Genomic DNA, 20,241 nt, shown 5'->3' with positions numbered 1-20,241 from the left:
GGTGTCTCATAGTAAACTATTGCCTGATAATTACAAGGTAGTATTACCAATAAATGGAATTTTTATACCAGAAATCATGAATTTATTATGCCCCTACACAGGTGGATGTGTGAGGGTTTAGTGGGGAAAGATATAGATTTGCCCTTGATCATCCCCCACCGTTGAATTTAAAAGTCCCGCTGTCAGAATAGGGTTACTTTAAATGGAGCTGATTTTAGAAGTGACATATTGACATCAGTAAATCTAAATAATGCTTCAAAATTTCCTCCAGATTAATGCTTATATATGTGAAATTATGTAACTTAAAAAAAGTACTTTTAAAATAGTTAAAAACTTGATAAAATATTGATAAAATATATACAAATTAAAGCAATTAAAGCAAACAATATATACAAATTAAAGCAAGCAATATATATATATAAATTAAAGCAAATTAAGCAAGCTAACTTAATACATTCACAAAACATCAAATTTAACCATGAAAACATAAAAAGATATATAATCTGGTCTGTTAAAATTTGTATGACAGAGACATTAACAAGTAAAACAAGTTAAATGACTGCCTTAAGGTATATGATTTAAATATTGTTGATTTTTACTTCTTCCCTGTAATGTGACCCTATACTCGGCCTCTGAAATACTAAAATGATATTACACAGTAGGAAAAGTATCTACTTCCTGTGCCTAATAAATGAGGCATATTGATTTTAATAACCTTTCATAGAATCATGCACAATGATTGGTGCTTGTAATAAGTGCTTGTGCTCAGCAATAAAACATACACATTGAATATGACTTGACTCACAATAAATGATACAGTGGTCTCATTAATTCACAGTGTTGAATGATAGTTATGTGTTTCATCTTGAAATTTTTTTATAGTAGATTAAATTTGTAATGAATTTGTCTTATTTTAGGTGAGACAGGGAAGTTTTACTGTGGAATGAAACTGTTGACATGTACATGCTGTGACGGACATTGCGGACCAGAAAATGGGTGTAACTGTGATGCTTGTGCTGCCCTTGACAAGGAGGAGGAAGAGAATGGGGCGGAGCTTGCTCGAAAACCTCCACCTGCTGGTCCCATGATTGACAGCTGGACATGGGGAGAGGAACCAGGTTAGCTGAGTGACAACAATAATTAGAGTAAAATTGGGGGAAAATACAGATTATGATTTTATATGATAAAGTAATAAACTTCAAGTTAAACATTTACAACTTTTGAGCGCATTCAGAATAAGCATCTCTTTTTACAGTCATGTTTAGAATCAGAATTGTGCTTTACTTTTCTCACTTTATGGGTAGCATCTCATCACTGTGCAAAATTGTTGGGAAAGTAAATAAAAACTAGTTATTCTTAACCTTTTGAATGCTAGAATGAATAATGATAGACCTATGCCCCCTATATATAGCTAAGGTAGCCTTTATATCTGTGCTGTCTGACCATACTCTTGGACTGTAGACTGCTGAGATAAAGTAATTCTAAGTTCCTTAAAGTGTAATGGACAGTTTTCAAATAAGACAAGTTAATAACAGAAATTCCATTTGTGGAATAAAAAACAATTACAATATTCTTTATTTTTTGTAGCAATTATGTTTTGCTTTAAAACAGAACTAAGGCATTGCTTTGTATGTGGTGTGAAAACTGGTTAGTAAATGTAATTGAATTAGAGTTGTTCCCTTTAAAAACTAGTGAGTAGTTGGTTTAGAAATCGCCAATTTTGGGAGAAAATGTTATTGTCCCTGAACATATTTTGCTTGCGAGGTGCTATAAGCATACATATTGTAAGTGTATTATTAGTATGTGTGCATCCAGATTAATATAGAAGCGTCCTGTAGATAATCAATTGAAACAAACATTGCTGATGCAAACCTTTACTATTCTAAAATATGTTTTATGTCTAACTAAATTTGCTTTTCAGACATTGCAAAGTTAGAAGCATGTCTCAAGTCATTGCTACACGAGAATCAGCAGTTATGTACAGAGGCAGCGTGCACTTCCCTGTCAACCACAAGACTCCAGCAACGGCTGGCTGTGCTCGAGCGCTACTTCAGCGCCGTCTCCAGGCAAACACCACCGGAGAAAAGTGGTCCATCCAAAAAGAGTCAGGCAAATCAAACCAATCTGAACAAACAGAAAAGGTGTGTGTTTAAACAATAATTTAAAATTTCCAATTATAAAAAAGTGCATTTTAATATAATATTTTGATTTAGACTTAAGTTTAGACTTAATTTAGAAAGTGATCATCTCTAAAAATTGACTTGAATCAAGAACAAGCTAAAATTGACGATTATGACTGTATAAAACATAAAAACAGATTCAATTACACATAATTCAAAATAAACCAATCAGCTGAATGAAAATTAAACTGTTGACCTATGAAACAAAATAACAAAACCAGAGGTCAACTTGATTCAAATGAAATATAACAAATTCATAAGGCTTTATTAGTCCCCTACCGGTTTACCGGAGGGGACTTTAGGTTTACCCTCTGTCCGTCAGTCCGTCTGTCTGTCAGTCCGTCCGTCCACAAAACTGGATCCCGCGATAAATTGAAAAGTACTGAAAATATTTTTATGAAACTTGGTATATGGATAGATGGCAGTATGGAGATTATGCACGTCTTTTTCTTTTCTTCTTATTTTGAAAATTCTGGTTGCTATGGCAACAAATAGGCTAAAAATATGGCAAATTTTACACATAAACTGGATCCAGTGATAACGCAAAAAGTACTGGAAATATTTTTATGAAGCCTGACATATGGGTAGATGGCAGTCTTGGAATTATGCACGTCTTTTTTTTTCTTCCTATGTTGAAAATTCTGGTTGCTATGGCAACAAATAGGCTGAAAATATGGCAAATTTTACACATAAACTGGATCCAGTGATAAAGCAAAAAGTACTGGAAATATTTTTATGAAACTTGACATATGGGTAGATGGCAGTCTTGAGATTATGCACGTCTTTTTCTTTTCTTCCTATGTTGAAAATTCTGGTTGCTATGGCAACACATATACTGAAAATATGGCAAATTTTACACATAAACTGAATCCAGTGATAACTCAAAAAGTACTGGAAATATTTTTATGAAACTTGACATACGGGTAGATAGCAGTCTTGAGATTATGCATGTCTTATCTGTTCTTCCTATTTTGAAAAAATATCAGTTGCCTTGGCAACAAATAGGGTTAAAACATGGCAAATATAACAATATTTGTGATAAGTCAAAAAGAGCTGAAATTTTTTATGAAATTGCATCTTTTATTCAAGAGTTATCTCCTCTTTAAGAATTTTGTTTTTAAAATGTTATATTTTGGTAACAGGGATGTTTCAAATATTAACTTTAGAGTGTCCTTCAGTCCGTCTGTCTGTCTGTTCATAAAAACTGTTTCCTGTGATCACTTTTAAAGAACTTTTCCAACAAGTTTACTTAAAATAGAGAAAAATTGAAACATAAGTGAATGGCCAATGGCCCTTCAGAATGTTGATGGGGTTCTAACCAGTAGGGGACTTATGGATTGCTTGCAATACTATGATAATTGCTTGTTGACTTTTAACAGGTGTATTGAAATTTGATCAATGTAAGAATTGCAGAAATTGTTTAATCAAAACAAGCATGTAAAGGTTTCTGTATAACGGTTGTCATAGTTCAATATTACTGTTCAGATATACAAATGTATTGAAAATGGTTATCATATTTTTCTCATGGTTTCAGCAATATAAAACCAGCAGAGAAAGCAACCATGGGCCTGGCTAGAGTAGGGTCTCGGGCAGCACTTAGTTTCGCCTTTGCTTTCCTCCGACGAGCATGGAGATCTGGGGAAGATTCGGACCTGTGTTCAGAGCTGTTGCAAGAGTCCTTAGAAGCCCTGCAGTCCTTGCCAGAAGCCAGTTTGTTTGAAGATGGCTCTGTTTCTGGCGTTTGGCTGGATGTGGTAGAAAGAGCTGGGAAGTTTCTACATTCTGTTGTTGCTGGGTAGGTGTTTGTATAATAATGTTTTCTGTCACATGATTGATAAGGTTTAATCCCTGCATCACCCTTTTACCTGACACAGATTGCAACTAAATACAAAACAGAATGTACATGCAGAGGCATAGAAATTAGTGAATATGTTGAATCAATTCAAGACACTCCTTTACGCTATGTTTCGTTTTTAAGAATGAAAACAATCTGTCCAGCCTTAGTTTGAGTAATGCAAAACTCTGAGGGGCATTATAAATTTGGTATATTTTTTAAACAATTGAGAGATTGTATGGTGAGATTTTGATTTTTTATAGTATAGGAATGATTTAAGTTGACACCAAATGATATTTTTAAGTCCCTGTTAACCATATGGGTTCCGTCCATACGTCGCAATAGGTTTGTCCGGCCTTCACAGATCAAACTACTAGAGGGATTTCAACTAGCTTTACAGGAGTGATCAGTACCATTCCTAGTTGTGCACATCACCAGCACTTTCTGCTTAGCTGCACAAAATGGCTGCCAGAGCTAAAAATAGAAAAATCTTGTTCAGCCTTCACAGGTCAAACCACTGGTGGGATTTCAACCAAACTTTACAGGAGTGATCAGTGCCATCCTTAGTTGTGCACATCACCAGCGCGCACAAGGCTGCACAACATGGCTTATTCTGCAAGTGCTATACGAAATTGTAAACAGGGATCAGAAAAAATCAAGCGCAGCGGTGACTTTTATGGACAGCGATGGGATTGATTGACTTATATGGACAGCGATGGGATTGATTTGGAAATTAAGGAACAGCCGGAGGGCGGTGCTTAAAGCGTCTGCTGAAAGACCTGGAGTGATCAGTACAAATCCTATTTGTGCACGTTACCAGTACATTCGGCTTCACTGCACAAAATGGCCTCTAGAGTACAAAATAGAAAAAATCTTATCCGGCTATCATGGTCAAACTTCTGGCCAGATTTCCACCAGAATTCGCAGCATAGTTTTGGGAGACATATGTTGTTTTTTTTTGACAAAAACCCTTCTAGTCATTTTAGTTCCTATTGATACAGAAATGATAAAAAACCAGTGAAAATTGAACAAATCTGAATCCTGCTATAATTTAAAAACTATAAAAGCTAATTTGATGATACTTGGTATGTAGGTAATAGGTACCTTTTAATCTTGAGGTAAGAATCAAGCAACATAACACTGGTAGGAGTGCTGCATTGTCTGTGACAAGCTCTCCTTTATATGATATTATCCATGCTAATCATGATAATCTTTGTCCTTTATGTGTTCTTCTTTGTTATAGCTTTGAATATATAGCACGCCGGGGAACCAAATATACTTTATTTCACTCATTTACAAGAAGGGTGATACACATGTCTTAAATTTCGTATTTTTCAATATCTCTTCAGGCGTAGTTATTTAAGGATTTGCTGGACGATATATTGGTTGGTTCCAGGAATAGAATTGAAAGTGTGCCTATAAATTTAAAGCTTTGAAAACAATGAATCAACCTAAAAATGAATCTACATAAACAGTTACTAATATATCTCATTGTCCTAAAGTAAGTGGAGTGTACTGTAGTCAGTGTTCATGTGCTTAAACGTTAATGAGCTTTGCTGGCCTCAAATACTTACAGTAAAATCCCATTTTAAAGCCCCCAGGGGCGTAACATTTTTCAAAAGGGCGATGTTTAATATTAATAAAGATAAAAATAATAATAATAAAAAAAAATTCTCTCTTCAAACAATGTTAAAAAAATTCACAAACACATCATCACCCTGTCAACCCATGATATCTTTGATCTGCACAGTGATCCTACCAAAATTCCTCCCAGATCCTGCTTGAAGTTAATTTACAATGTGTCAACAGGCCCAATTCCAGATCTGTGTAGTTGTCCAGGTGCAAAGCTATATGAAAAGTGTGCACTGTAAATATGTTTACCATATTATGTTTTTAGCTAACCTGTCACAAAGTGACAGGGTGAGCTTTTGTGATCGCTTTTCGTCCGTCGTCCGCCCGTCCGTCGTCCGTAAACTTTTACTTTAAATGACATCTTCTCATAAACCACTAAGCCAATTTCATCCAAACTTCACATGAATGTTCCTTTGGTGGCCACCTTTGAAAATTGTTCAAAGAATTTAATTCCATGCAGAACTCTGGTTGCCATGGCAATCAAAAGAAAAAGCTTTAAATATCTTCTTCTAAAAAATCCAAAGAGCTAGAGCTTAGATATTTGGCATGCAACATCTTTTAGTGAGTGTCTACAAAGTTTGTTCAAATAAAAGCCCTGGGGTCAAAATTGGCCCCGCCCAAGGGGGTCATTTATTTTCCCTATATGCATATACTAAAACCTTAAAAAATCTTCTTTACAAGAACCCAAAGACCTAGAGCTAAGATATTTAGCATGAAACATCCTCTAATGGGTGTCTACCAAGTTTGTTAAAATAAAAGCCCTGGGGTCAAAATTGGCCCCGCCCCAGGGGGTCATTGATTTTCCCTATATGCATATAGTAAAAACTTAAAAAATCTTCTTTTAAAGAACCCAAAGAGCTAGAGCTAAGATATTTAGCATGAAACATCCTCTAATGGGTGTCTACCAAGTTTGTTCAAATAAAAGCCCTTGGGTCAAAATTGGCCCTGCCCAAGGGGGTCATTGATTTTCCCTATATGCATATAGTAAAAACTTAAAAAATCTTCTTTTAAAGAACCCAAAGACCTAGAGCTAAGATATTTAGCATGAAACATCCTCTAATGGGTTTTTACCAAGTTTGTTCAAATAAAAGCCCTTGGGTCAAAATTGGCCCTGCCCCAGGGGGTCATTGATTTTCCCTATAAGCATATAGTAAAAACTTAAAAAATCTTCTTTTAAAGAACCCAAAGAGCTAGAGCTAAGATATTTAGCATGAAACATGTTCTAATGGATGTGTACCAAGTTTGTTCAAATAAGAGCCCTGGGGTCAAAATTGGCCCTGCCCCGGGGGTCATTGAATTTTCTTATATGTGTATAGCAAAAACTTAAAAAATCTTCTTTGAAAAACTCAAATAGCTAGAGTTTAGATATTTAGCACGAAGCATCTTCTAGTGAGTGTCTACAAAGTTTGTTGTAATAAAAGCCCTGGGGTCAAAATTGGCCCCGCCCCGGTGACATTGATTTTCCTTATATGTGTATAGCAAAAACTTAAAAATCTTCTTTGAAAACACCCAAATAGCTAGAGTTTAGATATTAAGCATGAAACATTTTCTAGTAAGTGTCTACAAAGATTGTTCAAATAAAAGCCCTTGGGTCAAAATTGGCCCTGCCCCAGGTGTGTCATTGTTTTTAACTATTTGTGTTAAGAAAAAACTTGACCAGCTAGACCTTAGATGTTTAGCATGAAACATCTTCTAATGGGTGTCTACCAAGATTGTTCAAATAAAAGCCCTGGGGTTTAAACTGGCCCCACTCCGGGGGCCTATATACAGGTGAGCGACTTCAGGGCCATCATGGCCCTCTTGTTTAACATTTACTGTTTTCTAGTAAACTACACTCTGTTTTAGTGAAAAGTTAGTGTTTAAGTTTTGATTCCCTGATATTTTTCATAAATGGAATCATATTGTATATAACATAAATTGCTGAATTAGTAAGAGTTTCTTTATTTTGTATGTTTAAATTGTACACAAGGTTTTCAAAAGAGGGTGGGGGTGTTAATTAGGGTTGGGGCGTTAAACCTTGATTTTGCGGTAAATAAAACATTGCTGATTTCAAATGCCTTGTTTTTCAGCCATATAAGTAGGAATCTTATAGGTAAAACTTGAATGTTTCATCATGTAAGAAAGCTTAGAATAATCTGGTTAATTTATGACAGTTTCAATAGAACAGTGGGGGGGGGGGGGGAGGAGGGCAACTAAGGATTTTCTTCACCAGATAAAAGTTGGGTGCTGGACTTTGGATCACTGTTGTTAAAAAATTATATAAATCATCAGAATGATTGGACAAACAGTAATGACTGGAAGTGAAAGTTATCTTAGAAAAATCAAAACATCAATAACAAAATGATATACATTTTAATTGGAGCTTTTACAGTGCATAGAAATTTTAAGTTTTGAATTTGAAAGCTTTAATAGATCTATCAGCAGTTGAACTGATATATAGTGAGTTGTCAATTTCATTGTATGTTATGCCATGTGGAAACCCATTATCTGTCTTTATTAGTTCATATCCATGTGTGAGTTCAGGTGATACATAGAAAATGTTGTTGGATTCTATGCCAGTAATAAATAGATTTCCTATACTATCCACTGTCATTTTTCTAGGGTATCTTAGACTGTCATTTCTATATTCAGCCATAAGCTGTCCTTCAGGTGTATAACTTTTGACTGAGTTATCATGCTCATAAGAGATGTAGATAGTCTTACCATCAGGGCTGACTGTCATTTCTGTAAAATAGTTGAAGTTCATACTGAAGCTTGTAACTTCATATCCATAAATGTTTAACTGTTTGATTGTGAATTGTCTTGATTCAAAATCAATATACATAACAAACAGATTTCCAACACGATAGTGAATGTTCCTACAGTACTGGCCTGCAGTATTTAAGGTATATATTACTGTCCTTGCAATATGAGATTGATGTTCTGTAATACGCCAAAGTTCTATTCTATTTTTAAATGTTGCAGCAACTGTTTTGTAATCTAATTTGGTAATGAATTCTATACCCTCTTCATGATAACTTTGTGTAATTTTGTTTTCAGTTAGATTGTGCACTTGTACATTTCTGTTTATAAAATGTTTCTTAATTGAAATTGAACTGTCTTTGACTTCATTCTTATAACGTTTGGAGCTATGTGTAATAGAGAAGACAATTTGCTTAGAGAAGTAGGATATACCTTTTACTTCAATGTTGTTAGGTAAAGATTCCAAATAATTTTCGAATTTTTTTTCCAATGCAACTGGCTGTAAGGAGAATTTTTCAATTGTTTTATACCTTATTGTCATAATTGGAGAAGCAAGTATAATTGCACATGCAATAATTAGTAGAACCATAACACATGAAATCTTGTTCCCTTTTACAACCTCCAGAGGTTTCAAAGTCACTTTCCCAAAATTTTCTGGCTTGAATTTTCCCTTAGCTTTCGTGTATGAATACCTGTTTAAATCTTCATCAAGTCGGGTTTTTAAATCTTTCATAGTTACTGCTATACTCTCTTGTTTATCTGCCACTTGTTTGGATTTCAGATATACCTTACCCTTTTGATGAGAATTCTTTAAGGCCCTTACTTCTGTTTTTAAACCTTGAATCTCTGCTTTGAGATGATCATTTTTGGTGTTTTCCAAATCAAGTGTGTTTTTATTAGCTCACCTGTCACAAAGTGACAGGGTGAGCTTTTGTGATCGCTTTTCGTCCGGCGTCCGTCCGTCCGTCGTCCGTCCGTCGTCCGTCCGTAAACTTTTGCTTTAAATGACATCTCCTCATAAACCACTGAGCCAATTTCATCCAAACTTCACAGGAATGTTCCTTTGGTGGTCACCTTTAAAAATTGTTCAAAGAATTTAATTCCATGCAGAACTCTGGTTGCCATGGCAACCGAAAGAAAAATCTTTAAATATCTTCTTTTAAACAACCCTAAGAGCTAGAGCTTCGATATTTGGCATGAAACATCTTCTAGTGAGTGTCTACCAAGTTTGTTCAAATAAAAGCCCTGGGGTCAAAATTGGCCCCGCCTCAGGGGGTCATTGATTTTCCCTATATGCATATAGTAAAAACTTAAAAAATCTTCTTTTAAAGAACCCAAAGAGCTAGAGCTAAGATATTTGGCATGAAACATCTTCTAGTGGGTGTCTACCAAGTTTGTTCAAATAAAAGCCCTGGGGTCAAAATTGGCCCCGCCCCGGGGGGTCATTGATTTTCCCTATATGCATATAGTAAAAACTTAAGAAATCTTCTTTTAAAGAACCGTAAGAGCTAGAGCTAAGATATAAAGCATGAAACATCTTCTAGTGAATGTCTAACAAGTTTGTTCAAATAAAAGCCCTGGGGTCAAAATTGGCCCCGCCCCAGGGGTCATTGATTTTCCCTATATGCATATAGTAAAAACTTAAAAAATCTTCTTTTAAAGAACCCAAAGAGCTAGAGCTAAGATATTAAGCATGAAACATCTTCTAGTGAGTGTCTACCAAGTTTGTTCAAATTAAAGCCCTGTGGTCAAAATTGGCCCCACCCCGAGGGGTCATTGATTTTCCCTAAATGCATATAGTAAAAATTTAAAAAATCTTCTTTTAAAGAACCATAAGAGCTAGAGCTAAGATATTTGGCATGAAACATCTTCTAGTGAATGTCTACCAAGTTTGTTCAAATAAAAGCCCTAGGGTCAAAAATGACCCCGCCCCAGGGGTCATAGATTTTCCTTATATGCATATAGTAAAAACTTAAAAAATCTTCTTTTAAAGAACCCAAAGAGCTAGAGCTAAGATATTAAGCATGAAACATCTTCAAGTGAATGTCTACCAAGTTTGTTCAAATTAAAGCCCTGTGGTCAAAATTGGCCCCACCCCGGGGGGTCATTGATTTTCCCTATATGCATATAGTAAAAACTTAAAAAATCTTCTTTTAAAGAACCATAAGAGCTAGAGCTTAGATATTTGGCATGTAACATCTTCTAGTGAATGTCTACCAAGTTTGTTCAAATAAAAGCCCTGGGGTCAAAATTGACCCCGCCCCAGGGGGTCATAAAGTTACAATATATGCATATAGTAAAAATTTAAAAAATCTTCTTTTAAAGAACCCAAAGAGCTAGAGCTAAGATATTTAGCATGAAACATCTTCTAATGAGTGTCTACCAAGTTTGTTCAAATAAAAGCCCTGGGGTCAAAATTGGCCCCGCCCCAGGGGGTCATTGATTTTCCCTATATGCATGTAGTAAAAACTTTAAAAATCTTCTTTTAAAGAACTCAAAGAGCTAGAGCTAAGATATTTAGCATGAAACATGTTCTAATGGGTGTCTACCAAGTATGTTCAAATAAAAGCCCTGGGGTCAAAACTGGCCCCGCCTGGGGGGGGTCATTGATTTTCCCTAATGTGTATAGCAAAAACTTAAAAATCTTCTTTGAAAAAACCCAAATAGCTAGAGTTTAGATATTAAGCATGAAACATCTTTAAGTAAATATCTACAAAGTTTGTTCAAATAAAAGCCCGGGGGTCAAAACTGGCCCTGCCCCAGGGTTGTCATTGTTTTTAACTATATGTGTATAGTAAAAACTTTAAAAATCTTCTTTTAAAAAACCCAATGAGCTAGAACTTAGATGTTTAGCATGAAACATCTTCTTATGGGTGTCTACCAAGTCTGTTCAAATAAACAAATAAAAGCCCTTGGGTAAAAATTGGCCCGGGGATGGGGGGGGGGGCTATATACAGGTGAGCGACCTCAGGGCCATCATGGCCCTCTTGTTTGCCTTGTGAAGGTTATCAATCTCTTCTCCAAAGTCATTAAATATCTTTTCAACCTCCTGCCTTTGTTCTTTTACCACTTTAATCACACTTGCATTCTGCTTTTCAACTCTTTCCCTATGATTATTAATAATATCTTTGATATTATCAGCTTCTTTTTCCAATAGATCAAGATTATCCTCTAATTTGCTGCATTCTTTTAATGTATCAAATTCAGCAGCTAGTCTTGGTAGATGATGTACATTTTTACATGCTGTATGGAATGTGGTTTTGCATGTAAAACAGACAATGTCTTGACAAGTGATGCAGTAGAATTTGAGCAATTCTTGAGGGTGTTTGTTGCATTTCTCCATGTAGAAGTCTACTGGCATACTGTTTTTGTCCTGCAATATGTGCTCTGGTAAAAGGCTACAATGATATCCTAAGCATGTTGTGCAGAAATATTTAACACAGTTTACACAAAACCCCTCTGCTGTGACATATTTTTGTTCTTTTTCGTGACAATATTCACAAAACATTTCTTCAGTGTAGTCTGATCCACTAGATACGCCTATATCCGCCATTTTGTCCTAAAATGAAAAAATTATGCTATTTATTTATGAATTTCCAACAAGTTTAAAAATAGACTGTTTAACTCCACATAAAATGAAATTAACTACAGAGAGGTTTATTGCGTATTTACTCTCTCATACCTGTGTAGAAATAATGTATAAATAATGTTACAATTAATAAGTTTATAGCTATCTTTTTTTTTTGTAAAGTCCATTTATATTGTGTTATATGAAGTCCATAAAGAAATACCATCTTCAAACAAGTGAAGTTTTGAAATTTTCAGATTTGTTTCCCAGTTGCTCAAATCCAATATAAACTTGTCTTTTTATTTAACTGTTTCCTGTTAGCAAGATGTCAGTGTAATTGATACATCACAATTTAAGGATAATGTTGCAAACAAAATAAATGCAAAATATAAAAGATACTTTACCTGTGTGTTTTTAGGTCATTGATATCAAATATACATATACATTGTTCAACATTGTATTTCTCAATCTTTGAAGCATGAATTATTACTGATTTTCACTGAATCAGTAAGGTTTTCCAGCCATATGTAGTAAACCTTTCTTTTTAAAGATCTCCAAGCTTTTGTGTTTTCAATATTTGAAAAGTTGTTTGCAAAAATATCTGCTCTGAGTTATAATTGGTTCAAATTGTTCATTTGGTTGAATTGAAAGAAGGTCAGTTAGTCTCTTCTTATAAAAAGATTAAATAAAATGTGTATAATAATGCAAAAACGTGTTCACGGAAAGAACAGACTCCACATTAATTAGTGATATGTGGTGAATTATAATTATGAAAACATTAACCAGCAAGAAAGAAAACAAAATGTCTCATGTTGTTAAAAACACCAAATATGATCAGCTTCAGTGGCCAAGTGGCTCATATTGCTGGTTGAATAAGTGAGTTACTCGTCACCTGTACCAGGGTTTGAATTCCACAATGGAATTGTAGAACTTTTTCATGTGAGGAAACTTAGATTTTAAGCTAGCTTATGTTAGGTCTTCAAGGGGCATCTGTGGCTGAGTGGTTAAGGTTGTTGACTTCAAACCACTTGCCTCTCACCACTGTAAGTTCAATCCGTGCAAGCATTGTCTAATTCTACATGTGAGAAAGCTATTCATCTAGTATATTGAATGTTGATGATTTTCTACAATGGTGCTGGTTTCTGCTTGAAATATTTACAGTAGGGCACCTTATGTCTTCCTCCACCATTTAAGTTGGAAAGTAGAGATGTGCTAGGATCACAGGTGTTCTTCACTCCCCCCCCCCCCTTTGCCCTCTCTTCAACCCTCCAACCTTTCCAAAACAATGTAAACAGCAGTATTTTTCATTTGGAATATGTTTTAATGTTTGATATAATATTATGCTTTTAATTCAATTTCATCCATACTGCAGTTTCTATTGTTTTTGAAAGGTAGGAAGCTTGAACCTGAACCAAAATTGCAACCTAACATTGCACGCTTGTTACAAGCTAATGCTACAAGCATATATGTTGCATGCTTGCAACTGGCTAGTTATTGGAACCTTGTGGCAAGCTTGTGGACAGCTTGCAGTGAGTTTTCAGAAAATCATGCATTAGATTTGAATGGCATCACAAGCTTGCATCTAGTCTGTAACTTACCTTTTTTTTCCTAAGGATAGCAATTAAGTGTTGTGTGATAGGGTATTATATTAATAAACTATTACATAATAGAATTGATTTATTCATCTTCACCTAATTTCTAGATTTGAAAGTCATCTTAACAATACAAATATAAAAAATAACAAATACTGTATCTTCCAAGTTAAGAAAAATATAAAACAATGCATTATTTATTTAAGTGTTTTTAGTCCAAATAAGTGTCTATATTGTAATATGATAAATCATGTCCTTCACTGATGCTGTCTCTCAGAATGGCTTCAATGTGGCACACAACTATGGTTTAATTCTATGTTATTTTAATGTCTGTTGTGCACTGTGACTCAAAAAATTGTATAGAATTAATTATTCATGTTTTATATGCATATGATTGGTATTATAAGCATGTAATTAATAAAGAACAATGTTTGAAAGCACATCAATTAAAATTGTTCTTGCTGCAAAAGTTTTAATTTTGATAAAAATTGCTATAAATTCATTTCAACAATAATGAATATAGATCTGTCAGAAGGTAATTTTTACCTAGCAATGTAATTGTTTATTTAAACAATTAACACTTGGAAATTATTCACTTTCCTACTGGTTTTGACTGCTAACCAGTACATCAGATGATAATGTCTCTTTTTATCAGTTTTTTTGCTTTAACTGTATGTATGACCGTTTTAACTAGTGAAAGTTTAACATGCAGTTAAGTATTGTATAAACCTTTATAAGACAAAATTTTTTGTTAGTAAGTCATCTTATGTACAAACATATTATATACTATACAATCATTTTGTGTAAATGGAAATATATACTAATTTCAAAGTTGATCATCTAACATTTTTGTTCAAGTCAATGGTAAATTGTCAATTATTTCATGATTTTTATCAATTATATCTCAACCTAAGTGAATAACAAAACAAATAACCAATTTATTTCTGTACTCAACCTGATTTTCTTTTTCTTCACCACTTTCCATAGTACCTGTAACATTTTAAGTTTTCCTGTTTCAACCTTTTCATAAATAGTAAAATAGAAAAAAAATGTTCATTACTAATATAATGAATTGCATTAACAATCCTAGGTATTGTTGAAAACTCGTTGGTTTTACATGCCAGATTAAGTAATTGGACCCCATCCTTGTTGGTAGTTACGTGACTGCTGGGGAAAAACAATGTTATGCTTAATTAAAGAGGTGACACTTTCTATATTTTTATCTGATATCAAGTTGTAAGAGCCGTTTTGCAGTTATATGGATAAGAGATTGATAAGACTCCCTACGGTCATCTGCCTTAATTAGTCCCCTATCGGTTTAACCGGAGGGGACTTTAGGTTTACCCTCCGTCTGTTTGTCCGTCTGTCCGTCCGTCTGTCAGTCAGTCAGTCCGTCCGTCCACAAAACTGGATCCCGCGATAACGCAAAAAGTACTGAAAATATTTTTATGGAACTTGATATATGGATAGATGGCAGTATGGACATTATGCACGTCTTTTCTTTTTCTTCCTATGTTGGAAATTCTGGTTGCTATGGCAACAAATAGTCTGGATATATGGCAAATTTAACACATAAACTGGATCCAGTGATAACTCAAAAAGTACTGAAAATATTTTTATGAAACTTGAAATATGGGTAGATGGCAGTCTGGAGATTATGCACATCTTTTTTTTTTTCTTCCTATGTTGAAAATTCTGGTTGCAATGGCAACAAATAGCCTGAATTTCAAGATTTCTGATGTAAATTTTTCAGCTTTTTCACTATAAGTTCTTTATTATCTCCCCGAAAAATTTCGGGGGAGCATATAGTCGTCGGGTTGTCCGTCCGTCCGTCAGTCCGTCCTTCCGTCCGTCCGTACGTCCCAACTCATGTCCGGCCCATAACTTAGTTATTTGAAGTTGGATTTTAAAACTATTTCTCAGAAATGATCACCATATTGAGACGACGTGTCGCGCGCAACATTTGGGTCGCTACCTTGAAGGTCAAGGTCACAGCATGACCTTGCATCAAAATCGTGTCCGGTCCATAACTTCTTTATTTGAAGTCGGATTTTAAAACTATTTCACAGAAATGATCACCATATTGAGACGACGTGTCACTCGCAACATTTGGGTCGCTACCTTGAAGGTCAAGGTCACAGCATGACCTTGCATCAAAATCGTGTCCGGTCCATAACTTCTTTATTTAAAGTCGGATTTTAAAACTATTTCACAGAAATGATCACCATATTGAGACGACGTGTCGCGTGCAACATTTGGGTCGCTACCTTGAAGGTCAAGGTCACAGCATGACCTTGCAGCAAAATCGTGTCCTGTCCATAACTTCTTTATTTGAAGTCGGATTTTAAAACTATTTCACAGAAATGATCACCATATTGAGACGACATGTCGCGCGCAACATTTGGGTCGCTACCTTGAAGGTCAAGGTCACAGCATGACCTTGCATCAAAATCGTGTCCGGTCCATAACTTCTTTATTTGAAGTCGGATTTTAAAACTATTTCACAGAAATGATCACCATATTAAGACTTCGTGTTGCGCCCAACATTTGGGTCGCTACTTTGAAGGTCAAGGTCACAGCATGACCTTGCAGCAAAATCCTGTCCAGCCCATAACTTCGTTATTTGAAGTCAGATTTTAAAACTATTTCACAAAAATGATCACCATATTAAGACAACGTGTCGCGCCCAACATTTGGGTCGCTACCTTGAAGGTCAAGGTCACAGCATGACCTTGCATCAAAATCGTGTCCGGTCCATAACTTCTTTATTTGAAGTCGGATTTTAAAACTATTTCACAGAAATGATCACCATATTGAGACGACGTGTCGCGCGCAACATTTGGGTCACTACCTTGAAGGTCAAGGTCACAGCATGACCTTGCATCAAAATCGTGTCCGGTCCATAACTTCTTTATTTGAAGTCGGATTTTAAAACTATTTCACAGAAATGATCACCATATTAAGACTTCGTGTTGCGCCCAACATTTGGGTCGCTACTTTGAAGGTCAAGGTCACAGCATGACCTTGCAGCAAAATCCTGTCCAGCCAATAACTTCGTTATTTGAAGTCAGATTTTAAAACTATTTCACAGAAATGATCACCATATTAAGACAACGTGTTGCGCCCAACATTTGGGTCGCTACTTTGAAGGTCAAGGTCACAGCATGACCTTGCAGCAAAATCTTGTCCGGCCCATAACTTCGTTATTTGAATTTAGATTTTAAAAATATTTTACAGAAATGATCACAATATTGAGATGATGTGTCGCGCGCAACATTTGGGTCGCTATCTTGAAGGTCAAGGTCACATGACCTTGCAGCAAAATCGTGTTCAGCCAGTAACTTCGTTCCTTGAAGTCGGATTCAACAACTATTTCACAGGGATGATCACCATATTGAATCGACGTGTCACATGCAACATTTGGGTCGCTACCTTGAAGGTCAAGGTCGCAGCATGACCTTGCAGCAAAATCATGTCTAGCCCATAACTTCCTTATTTGAAGTCTGATTTTACAACTATTTCATAAAAATGATCACCATATTGAGACAATGTGTCGTGCACAACATTTGGGTTGTTTTTACACTTTGAACTTTGCTTGTGACATAACTCTGACACTACAAGAGGTATACCTACCTGTGTCCAAAACCTATTCGGGGAGCATCACCCGGTTCAACCGGCTCTTGTTTCTTAAGGTGTTTACTTCAAACTTTAATAGTTTCTGGCCATCAACCAAATCATATGTGACAAGGTTTACAACTCTAGCACAAAAATTATCAGTATTACCTCCCTTGAACTTAGAATTTTTATGAAAAAAAATGTTGTCTTTTTTAAATAACTTCTTTATTTCCTAATGTATCTACTTCAAACTTCATATATATGTTTCTTATTATCACTCAACATTTTTGAGAAGGTTAAATACTCTAGCAAGACTATTTCCAGAATAACCTCCTCCTTGAACTTAGATTTTTTTTCGAGAAATTGGTATTTTTCACTCCAACTTCTTCATTCCTTATAGGATTTACTTTAAAATCCCACATCATAATAATATGACAAGGTTGTATTAACAGAATTTCCTCAAACTAGGCAGGGAAACTTAACAAATTACTGTGATATAGACAAACTTAGAACTCAAAAGATTTAAGTTCATTCATGTCATTCATCCACTGGTAAAATTGAATGGCCAGTGGCCCATTAGAATGTTGCTGGGGTTCTAACCGGTAGGGGACTTATGGATTGCTTGCAATACTAAGATAATTGTTTGTTAGTCCCCTACCGGTTTAACCGGAGAGGACTTTAGGTTTACCGTCTGTCTGTCCGTCCCTCTGTCTGTCCGTCCGTCTGTCTGTCTGTCAGTCCGAGCAGACGAGAGCTACATTATGAGGTTTAGGTTTATGTACAGGCACTCTGTATGGGGTTCATTCCGTAGAGACATGTATTATGTGGTTAAAAATGCTCTTATGGGGTTAAAAAAATTTGCTCTTGTGGGGTTAAGAGATCAAAGTAATAACCCCACAAACACGTCTGCTAAGTATGTCCGTCCGTCCACAAAACTGGATCCCGCGATAACGTAAAAAGTACTGAAATTTTTTTTATGAATCTTGATATATGGTTAGATGGCAGTATGGAGATTATGCACGTCTTTTTTTGTTCTTCCTATGTTGAAAATTCTGGTTGCTATGGCAACAAATAGTCTGAAAATATGGCAAATTTAACACATAAACTGGATCCAGTGATAACTCAATAAGTACTGAAAATATTTTTATGAAACTTAAAAATGGGTAGATGGCAGTCTGGAGATTATGCACATCTTTTTATTTTCTTCCTATGTTGAAAATTCTGGTTGCTATGGTAACAAATAGCCTGAATTTCAAGATTTCTGATTTAAATTTTTCAGCTTTTTCACTATATGTTCTTTATTTCTTAAGGTGTTAACTTCAAACTTTAAATATAAGTTTCTGGTCATCAACCACATCATAATTATGTGACAATGTTTATAACTCCAGCACAAAAATTATCAGTATTACCTCCCTTGAACTTAGATTTTTTAGGGGAAAAAAATGTTGTCTTTTTTAAATAACTTCTTTATTTCCTAATGTATCTACTTCAAACTTCATATATATGTTTCTTATTATCACTCAACATTTTTGAGAAGGTTAAATACTCTAGCAAGACTATTTCCAGAATTATGTCCCCCTTGAACTTAGATTTTTTTCGAGAAATTGGTATTTTCACTCCAACTTCTTCATTTCTTATAGGATTGGCCCATCAGAATGTTGCTGGGGTTCTAACTGGTAGGGGACTTATGGATTGCTTGCAATACTATGATAATTGCTTGTTTATTAAGGCCTCAACAGACGGTAGGATTTTGAAGTACAACACCAATTAAAACTAAGATGTTCAGACAAATCTTAATGTGTGAAGGCTACTATTTCTTGATTTCGGAAACCTTATGTCTAGATGTAAGGGATAGGACATGTTCTATTTTGAAAATGTTGTCCTATGGATTTTTACATACCTCCCACAATGACAAGTCACAGATAACCAAATTATCTCCTGATAATGGGTGTAATGAATGAAATTCCAGAACAATTAGGGCTGAAAGGTAAATATAGTAGTAAGATGGGGTAAAAATGATGTTGAAAAACTCTTCAGGAGACCCAAAGTTGTGTTAGGAGGTAGTTTGTAGGCGGCCAGACAGCTTAGTCAGCAGAGCCACAGTATGGTATTCCGAGGGTCCCAGGTTTGAGTCTCGGCCAGGCTTCACTTTTAAAATATAATATATATATATACATGTAAATATATATATATATATATTTAAATGGAGGTGTTTCAATCATTACCCATGGCAAAAAAAGTATTTAGTGAGTTAAGTATGTAAAGGTTCAATGTAAAGGGATCCTTTTTAGGGGAAATCTCAGATGAGGCTTACAGTGTAGAATTAAGGCCTCAACAGACGGTACGATTTTGAAGTACAACACCAATTAAAACTAAGATGTACAGACAAATCTTAATGTGTGAAGGCTACTATTTCTTGATTTCGGAAACCTTATGTCAAGATGTAAGGGATAGGACATGTTCTATTTTGAAAATGTTGTCCTATGGATTTTTACAGACCTCCCACAATGACAAGTAACAGATAACCAAATTATCTCCTGATAATGGGTGTACTGAATGAAATTCCAGAACAATTAGGGCTAAAAGGTAAACATAGTAGTAAAATGGGGTAAAAATGATGTTGAAAAACTCTTCAGGAGACCCAAAGTTGTGTTATGTTTAAATCCCAAATTATTCCGAAAATGATTATGTCACGGTATTGAATTGTTCTCTAATTAGGGGAGGGGAGGTAGTTTGTAGGCGACCAGATAGCTTAGTCAGCAGAGCCGCAGTGCGGTATTCGGAGGGTCCTAGGTTTGAGTCTCGTTCAGGCTTCACATTAAAAAAATATATATATATATTTTTAAATGGAGGTTATTCAATCATTACTCATGGCTAAAAAAGTGTTTAGTGAGTAAAGAATGCAAACGATCAGTGTTAAGGGATCCTTTTAAGGGGAAACCTCAGATGATTCTTACAGTGTAGAATTACCGTCTGAATGCAAGTGTTGTATAGCTTTGAAAATTGTACATCTTATCTCTAATTAGTCGCCGGTAGAAACCGGCGACTATATTTGTAATAGTTTAATATTATACCTAT

At 35.2% G+C, this 20,241-nt stretch overlaps 1 protein-coding gene across 1 annotated transcript in view; it reads left to right on the top strand.

Annotated features, from left to right (window-relative positions):
* Positions 1–20,241, top strand: part of LOC132759393 (E3 ubiquitin-protein ligase HERC2-like) — a 59,046-nt gene that overhangs the window by 14,600 nt on the left and 24,205 nt on the right. The window contains exons 2-4 of the mRNA XM_060751160.1: positions 917–1,118; positions 1,922–2,141; positions 3,715–3,975. Coding sequence (XP_060607143.1) covers positions 944–1,118; positions 1,922–2,141; positions 3,715–3,975 — 656 coding nt within the window. The 5' untranslated portion in view covers positions 917–943. The remainder of the gene's footprint in view (positions 1–916; positions 1,119–1,921; positions 2,142–3,714; positions 3,976–20,241) is intronic.

Source organism: Ruditapes philippinarum, unplaced genomic scaffold, assembly GCF_026571515.1.
Source record: "Ruditapes philippinarum isolate M1 unplaced genomic scaffold, ASM2657151v2 ctg3430_1_1_1_1, whole genome shotgun sequence".
NCBI lineage: Eukaryota > Metazoa > Mollusca > Bivalvia > Venerida > Veneridae > Ruditapes > Ruditapes philippinarum.
Note: the sequence above shows the minus strand (reverse complement) of the source record. Positions and strands in the feature narration are given on the sequence as shown.